General features: G+C 44.1%; 1 protein-coding gene across 1 annotated transcript; it reads right to left on the bottom strand.

The window, feature by feature from the left end:
* Positions 1-237: 237 nt before the first annotated feature.
* Positions 238-8,390, bottom strand: POFUT2 (protein O-fucosyltransferase 2; the record flags this gene model as incomplete). Its single annotated transcript, XM_009869305.1, has 8 exons — positions 238-595; positions 845-968; positions 1,749-1,929; positions 2,482-2,607; positions 3,709-3,775; positions 6,556-6,666; positions 7,016-7,160; positions 8,140-8,390. Coding segments are annotated over 8 exons (1,159 nt in total), but the record flags the coding sequence as incomplete, so codon positions are not given.
* Between the last annotated feature and the right edge of the window lie 479 nt (positions 8,391-8,869).

Here is an 8,869-nt window from a genome sequence, read left to right as displayed (position 1 = left end):
TTACAAAACCAAGAAGTATTTTTTGTGATCAGAGAGGCAAACATTGAACAGAACAAAAAATAAAGACAGACCACAGCTGTGTTACATTTATAAACGTTAATACTGTTCTTCTCCCACAGAACTCCAAAAAAAGCCGTGACTGAGTTTGTTACTCAGTTTCAAGAGAAAGTTTCCCCTTTCAAGTCTCAATCGCAGTGTCTGGTACTGTCCCCTAATCCTAGCTATGCTGAGAACTGGATCCCAGGATGACTTCTTTTTTCTCACTCCCATCAATGCCCAACGAAGAATATTGCTTGTACTTCAAAACCCCAAGTGTCAGGTAAACGCCTAGAAGAGGATAGAGGACTGAATTGTACTTTGGTCAAAGGGAGGTATTTCCCCATAGTTCTTCCTTATCTTTTGAGCTCACCAATACTGAAGTCCTTGGAATTTCTCTGGATTTTAGTATACAATTTTCCAGTGGGTTGGCTGCTCACAGTTTTTCTCTTTTTCACCACAAAATCGGTTGTAGGTTGTTTTTGGATCAAATCCCAAGATCTCTCTTTCCTCATGGATCCGGAAGGAAAATGTCGAAACTGAGGTGCCTATAAAATACCTGTGGAAAAAAAAAAAATCAGAATTGGTTTGTGAAGGGGGCCAGTTTTAAAAATGCAGGTAATTGATTTCAGTCCAATGAACTTCAATGTTCATTGAAATTATATGATGATAAAATTATCAGATATAATATATAGAATGTGACTGTACGTATTAATTTCATAATATAATGTTGTTATGATTTGTAAACAACTAAATCTGTGTCAAAAACAATATTCTGACTCCTGAAAGAAAAGTCAAAATTCACTACCTTGCATGTGCACAGATCCACTGGTCAATCACGGCCAATCCCCCGTCTTTGTAGAGTTCCAGCTCCTCCCAAGAGGGTTCAAACCTCACCATCTCAGGCAGCAGTTTCTTGAGCAAATCAATCTCTGAAAAGATGCAAATTTATTTTTACGTTATAAAGGCCAACTCGCTGCTGTCATAAAATGTGTAAGGAAGCCCTGGGTGAACAGTTAGGAAGCAAGTGAAACCAAAATCTACCAACAAATTTTAAAACGTGTTTGCCACAGGCATTGTAGGCAGCGGGGGAGCCAGTGGGGCAGAGATGTGGTGCTGGGGGGGACAATTCTCAGGGGGTGGGGAAGGCTGCAAGGGGTAGAAGGGATGCTACCACTAGCCTTGCTGCCTAATCCTACAGGGCAGGCGTACCAAGAGTCCCTTCCTGGCAGCAGACTTAGATTAGATATCACAGCTGCCAAGCCCTGCAGGGTTATTCTAACATCACACACTGGAACAAATATCCCAACCCTGTGATAAGGCCTGGGAGGGGGAACCCCCACCTTTGGGGGCTTCTAAGTCTTGGCCACACACAGTCATGCCCAGCCTGTCTGGTGCTGGGGGCAGCCAAGGTAAGGAGTCAGAAATGCTAAGAAAAAGAGGTGGGATGGAAGAAAGAGGAGGAGGAACAGTCAAATTAAATTCACCATTTCCCATTGTAGAGGCTGTCAACTCTCCTACAGGAAATACCACATGACTTATTTGATACCAACTATTCAAGCTGGAAGGAAATAGCTGCCCAATCCTGTTCCAATTCCCTGTTCAATGATGGAGGCAGGTGATCTCTCAAGTCATTTATAAAAACAAAGTGGTAACTGCTGTGCACTCGTTGTCAGAAGTTACCAATCCTCAACTGACTATAATCTGCCTACCCTCCTCAACAGCATCAGTGGCTACGAAAACTTTTTCAAGCTGATGCGTCTCCAAGAGGCTGCGGATTTTCTTTACTGCTCCTTGCAGGGAAGGCACGTCTTCTCTGTGACCCCAAATGAAGTCTTTCCTTCTGAGGTGAACCCCAAGGTATGGACCACCTAGAGCTGTGCCCATCTTAACCTAAGAGAGAAAGATGAATAAATTTTAAAACTGGAAAGCACCACTACTCATTCCCACTGAAAAGGCCTGGATGCATAACCTCTGGCTGAGGCAACAAAGCACACTAGCTGCAGAAGGTACTGTTAAGGTACGGATTAGCAATATTTTGGGACATTCATTGCAGTATTTTAATCTTGGGTGGCCTGCATCATACAAGAGAAACTAGAGTGCGAAATCTTTGTAAGCAAAAATTGCTCTCTTGGATCAAATCCTCAACTGGCAATTTGCAGCTGAGCTTTACAGCCACAGACAATGCTGAATACTTCCTTTAGCGACGTGAGGGTAACAGAAACCCGGCACCCAGAACCAGCCAGCCACATCTCAACTCCATTAACTCACATCACATGGGAGAAGAAGGTACAGTAGGAACATGCACATCCACCTCGATCTGAGCAAGCAAAGCTAGATTCACATGTATCTTCCAATATTCCCTGCGGTGTACACCCAGGAACACACACCCCCAAAAAAAATTATTTTGCATTTGTTCTGGGAAATAGACTGTTGGGATTTTACCTTCATCTGTGTCCAGTCCTCCTTGTAGTGAGTCTTGTCTGCCTCATCTGTGGATTGAAGATACTTGTTTCTAAACTCGTCTCCTACCACACGGAGGTGTTTAGCAAACACCATGCTCCGACGGGTCTGTTGGAGTAAGAGCAGATGCCGAGTCAGAAAAAGGGAGAGCTAAAAATGACTAATTTGAGATAGTTTCACCCACACAGAGCTTCCAGGATGCAGTTACTTCTGACAAATCATGCAGCAGCACTTAAAGTAACAATTTCTAAACTTTCATCTGAGCTTTAACTGATTAATCCTAATCATAACCAGCACAGTAATCTGACCCTGCAATACATAGGTGTACAGAGTAGAATGTAGTTATTTACACAACAAAATACATAATATGCCAAATTAAACACTGTAGCAATATATCTCATCTTTGGAAACAAAGGCTGGGCAAAGATTTTAGCCTGCAAAACACCTCTAAGAATAAAATCTGCTTTAAAAAATCATGCATTTAGCCAGACACTTCTAAGAAATTCAGTGGAAAAGTGGTGAAAAGCGAATTACTCCCTTCACCTCTTTCAAAGATTACGTGATGCAGTTACCACTGCATGCAGTCATATGCGGCCTTCTTATTAACAGGTACACATAACAGAGCTAAGGAAATCCCATGTCACTTAAAAAGGACACTTGGAAATTTGGTCTAAATCTTAATTTTATCTGCATTTGTAGTCTGCTGTGCGATGGGCACCAAAGAAGGTGCAACTTCAATTTATAACAGCCTCTCTTTTCTCAGCACGGTGAAGCCCACAGTGGAGAAGCTGGGCAGAGCATTACTGGTACCCCAACACACGGTCACATCAATCGTGTCTTGCTCTACCCAAGAGGCAGGAACTAGAATCTCTCACCTTTCCCCAGAGCAGCTCGTTCTCCATATGCGAAACTCCCTGTGGTTGAACTGACTCCTTCATATCATTCAGCAAGACCCAGAACAATTTATTCTTCCGTAAGATCCACCACACTGGTACCCGGAGATCCACGCCCCTCTAAATATTTAATGTAAGTACAAAGCCTGCTCTTCTAGCATCTTTAAAGAGATTAGCATTGGCTTTCTAATCCCATCCGAAATGCTCCAGCAAAATGTTTATATCAAGGGAAGATGTATGCTGGCTGAAGTACATACTGGTTATTTTTATCAGAACCAAGTGGAAAGTCTAGAGAAGCTAACTGGAAAATACTCACATTCCAATAATCTTTCCCTCCGTAGTGGTCATGAAGAAGGTTTTCAGCTCTGTCTAACATCACTGACCTATTAAAAATTGTAAAACTGAGTGCAGTTCCCTTAGGAATAGAATTTACATTACAGTGTTTCTTTATACAGTTACCAGGCTAAAGCACAGACTACAATCTGCAAAGGGAGCGAGGGGAACGAGGGATAGACTGCCAGAAACAGAAGAGATCCTGAGAGTTGTGAGTATCCATTAGCACAGGGGATTTAGTTTGTGCTCTGAGCACACTGAATAGGATTGAACACACTGAGAAGCGCTTCTGCTAAAGGGGGTCAAAGTCATTATACCCAGACCTTCGACTAAAATGAGAGGAAGCAAATAACCAATCACTGCTCATAATCAGCATGACACTTGCACATAAAGGCTACAAGTAATCTAGAAAATAGACTAGGCTGTGCTGGTGGAGAAGCAGCACTACATTTAATAGGCATTTGGAGGTGAATCAGATTAATAATCTAAATATATTATTACTGGACCTACAGGACTGTGGACCTGCTCAAACCGGGGCTGGAGCACCTCGTCTGTGAGGACAGACTGAGAGAGTTGGGCTTGTTCAGCCTGGAGAAGAGACGGCTCTGGGAAGACCTTATCATGGCTTTGCAGTGGTTAGAGGGAGCTACAGGAAAGCTGGAGAGGGACTCTTGATCAGGGAGTGTGGCGACAGGACAAGGGGTAATGGTTTCAAACTGAAAGAGGGTAGTTGTGACAGCCCCCTCTCTGGAAGTGTTCAAGGCCAGGTTGGATGGGGCTTTGAGAAACCTGGTCTGGTGGGAGGTGTCCCTGCCCATGGCAGAGGGGCTGGAACCAGATGATCTTTAAGGTCCTCTCCAAGCCAAACCTCTCTGTGAGTTTGAAGACTGGCCAATAAACTGGCAGATGAAATCCAACATAGGAGTGCATGTAGGAGAAAAATAAAACACTGGCTTCATCTGATAAAGGCTCTATGCTAACCATCGGTGCTCAGGAATGAGGACACTTGGACGAAAATGTCAAGGCAACACTCACCAGTGGTCAAAATATGAGCCTGTGTATTAGGAATTACCAGGAAAAGAAGAGAGCACTAAACTGAACATGTCGTTACACCACTAGGTAATGGGCTTGCCCACGGTGTGCAGGACCTGACTGAACGGTAAAGGTTCAGAGAATGGCAGCGAGAATGACCAAAGGCAATAGAAAAGCTTTCAAACGAAGAACAACTGGTGAAGCCAGGACTCTTCACACTGCAGAAGACAACTGAGGAAGAACATGATACAGAGATTTAAAATCACGCATTGCATGAGGGTGAATATGGAGGACTGTTAGTTCACTGTTTCTTCCACCACATGAACTAGGGGACATTAGATGAAACTGGCAGGGAGTGGTTACAAAAGGAGGTGTATTTTCAGAGGAGGCACGATTAAGGTGCAAAAACTATAGGTCGTATTTCAAGATTTTGCAGATGCTAACATGGGAGTTCAAAGGGAAGCCTGCACAGATCCATGGACTCACTGGAAGATATAAAAGACAGGAAAACCACTTTTGGCTCAGAGTCCCTACAACACAAATCTGTCGGGCGTGACAGGACCCAGGAAAGGCATTGCGCACATCTGCCCCGTTCTTCCACTTTTTCCCAGACATTTGATTTTAGCCACTCTTGGATTTCACACACTAAAACCAGATCAACTCTAACATGAACCACTAATTTTAAAATGAACCACTCTAACTGTTCTTACATCTGTTAAGCTGGTACTTCTTCCTACTCATGTCTGACTGAGAAATGTGATCTTGTGGATAAGGTATCTTGTCTGTGAGTTAGGAATACCCAGGCACCACTCCTAACTGGTATTCATCACCGCCAAACCTTTGACGATTGCCATGGAAGAGTTAACCATAGATCTAAACATGGAGACTTCTGTGGCTTATTTAATGCAGCTTTTTGCCATCACTGGCAAAGATTATGGTATAGCTCCTACAAACAGAACAATAACCCTTTTAAAAACCAGGACTTTACTTCCTCTGCTCCCAGCAGGAGTTACTACAGATCCCTACAGCCCTGCTCATGGGAACGTTCATCTCATTTCCGATTAAATTGTATCGATGCAAAACTTTCGGATATTTGCTCTCGTGGCAAAACTGCACGTCAGTTCACACAGTTTGTTCCTCCTGTGGATTTACTCCCCTGATGGATTACAGACAGCAATTATCTCCTCTTCCTGTTCTCCCCTGTAGCTCAGTAGCTTCTGCTTTGCTATGATGTGTTTGTTACCAGATCAGAGCTGACTGCAAGTACTTTGCTACTGGGATAACATAGGTGTGCTCCGTCTCTCACGTAAGAGCTATCCTTTCCTCTGGTCGTGCCAGTGCCATCTCGGAGCAAAAAGACAAAACATGCTGCTTGCTTTCTTTAAACGAGGATGGACATCACAGGAGACCAGATGCTGCACCCCCTGATCCCAGACATGGGCTTGGGACACGCTGATTCTGCTCTGTTCATTCCCTCGTGGCCCAGCATCAGAAGGGTAAAGGAAATAAAGGTAAGCACACGGTGGCAAGGACATTTAGCTACCTGAGACAGAATATGAAGGAGCTGAAGGCTATTTCCTTCTTAGGTTTTAGCACTGCAGCATTTAATCTAACTTACAGTTAGATGTTTCTTACAGTACAAATTCCTTTTGTAATACTTTTCATGGATTGCAGTACCTCAGTGATGAAGTAGCACACCATCGGGGGACACAGCCCGTAAGCTCCCCCAGCTCTTCCCACCTGGCAATGGGTTTGGGAGCAGGCAGTACAACAATAAATAGTAACACAAGGAACTCACTGTGCTGAAGTGTTTTTCAAAAGGATGGGAGCCACAATAGAAGCAGATCCTTGGACAGACAAACAGGAGACGTTTAGGCCGCGCGTTTCCTCATAACCCCAGAACCATCCCCTGAAAGGGAACACAAAGTATTGGTTCACAGGCTTCTATTTCAAAATAATGTTATATATAAGGAAACAAGTAACTGGTACACCCTAGAAAGATGATACATAACGTACATAAATCAGCCAACTCCTTTATATTGTTTCTGTGTGAAACAGCACCTTCTTAGAATTAGATCTTCTAGCACCAACATAACATTTTATTACTGATGGGGTTTAAAAAAACAAAAAGGGAACCCCAAGCATCCAGAGATTCACAGACAACACTACAGGAACCGCACAAGTCTGCTCCATTAGGGTAGGCAAAAATTTCATTGAATACAAGTAAAAAGAAGACTGAAAGGAAGACTAGATGTTACCTGTAGTAGGCATGTTTGTCTCTGGAGTACATAAGCTGATCAATGCATGGTCTTTCATCTATTTTTTCTTCCCATGCTCCTTCTTTCCATCCTTCTGCGTAGCCTTGTAGGACATAAATCTGTTCAATAAAGGGCCCACCTGACTCTGAGCAGAAAGCAAGGAAAAGCATTTGTTAAAGGTATGAGCTAGCATTACTTGCAGTTAAAAATCTAGAAATACTGGTATTACACTACTTTATCTCTTCCCCATCTTCCCCATAAAAAGGAAAAGCAATTCTGTGTGAGCCAGAAGAGCTTAATGGGTCAGGGGATTAAGTGATGATTAAAAGTGCCAAATAGAACTGAATCACCATGGCAACATAAAAGTTGGATAAAACACATCACGAAGCACAGAGGTTTGCAATACTGTAGGTAGCTGCTACAGGAAGAGCGCCTCCATGAAAGTGACAAATACAAGCCCTTCTTCCCCTAAATTTCAGAGTTTCTAAATGCTTTTTCCTGAAAGGTAGTGGACCACTATCCCTTCAAAGCTCTTTGCAGAGGTGTGACATCTGGTGGCCTTTATTTCCTTTGCTGAAAAAGTCAGTGACACTGCTGCATTTTAGTATTTGCTGATTAGCTCAACGTGGCATTAAATCCTAAAGGACTTCATAGTTTTCACATTCCTAGGGAAAGCCTTTCTCCTATATACTATTTTGTACACAAAAATCAGGGACAATTATTTTGAGTACGTGCAGCATCAGCAATGAAAAAGTAAGCTCACTGAAGAACCCGCCGTACAGCTTCTACTCCAGAAAAAAGACGGCCTGTCAGTACTTCAATAGGCTGCTCTCCCTCTTTACAGGATTGCCACCATGGCCAAAATTAGGCAGAAGTACCTGACTTTAACCAGAGGCATTAGCTGTTGTTCTCCGGTGTCACTACGAAGTCAAGGCGATGACAGGGCTACATCAAACAAGCTGCCAAGTAATTGGGTTATTTCATCCTAGTGGTTTGTTACCCATCCTTCCCATCCCTCCTCTCACCACTTTGAACATTTTTTTATTTCGCATATAAGGATAAACCTGTGGAGAAACCCACTAATATATTTAGTCAATTGTAGATTGCACGATTCTGTTCTCTACCTGCAAGGAACTGCTCATATTCAATGACAGGGATGTTCTTGTTGAGGCTTGGGATGTCGAAGAACTCGGACCAAGGGATCCGGACCTGAAGGATGTCGGGGCTCTGCCAGTGATAAAGACGTCCCCAAGGGGGTAGAACTAACACCCAGTTTTCACTTTTCAGCAAGGTCTTTAGAAGTGAAGCAATGCGAATGTAGACGTCCCTGCGAAGGTTGAACCCTTCAGGAGGGTTTACATCATACAAAAGGTATCTGGGGAAAACAGAGCAATGTAATTATTTCAAGGTGTTTAAAGCTTCTATACCGTTTTTTAACCCACAATGACGTGACACAACTCTATTGGGATGGAAACTTCCTCTTTCATGAGTCTGTGGTGGATGGAAACCTCCTCCTTTGTGAGTCTACGGTATGCGAAGATGGAAGAGGACAGAGCAGGGGAAGGCAGAGCCACCCACGCTGCAGGGGCCGAGGGGGGTCACTGGGGTCTCCCCGTGGGACACCATCAAGGTGGCACATGCCACGAACCTTCCCTCGGGGCAGAGCGGGATGCAGGGAGCCAGGATGAGAACCCCTCGGGTGCCTTGCTCCTCCCGCCCCTAAGGTGGTGGGAACGGTGCCAGGATCGGCACGTTACCCGGGCTAAGCCCTGCGAGCTGAGGGAAGGGGAGAGGGTGTGGGGAGGGGGGTCCGAGGCCCCGCTCGGAGCAGGAAAGCCCCTGGACCGCTGACAC

The sequence above is a fragment of the Apaloderma vittatum genome, unplaced genomic scaffold, assembly GCF_000703405.1.
Source record: "Apaloderma vittatum isolate BGI_N311 unplaced genomic scaffold, ASM70340v1 scaffold6790, whole genome shotgun sequence".
NCBI classification, from domain to species: domain Eukaryota; kingdom Metazoa; phylum Chordata; class Aves; order Trogoniformes; family Trogonidae; genus Apaloderma; species Apaloderma vittatum.
Note: the sequence above shows the minus strand (reverse complement) of the source record. Positions and strands in the feature narration are given on the sequence as shown.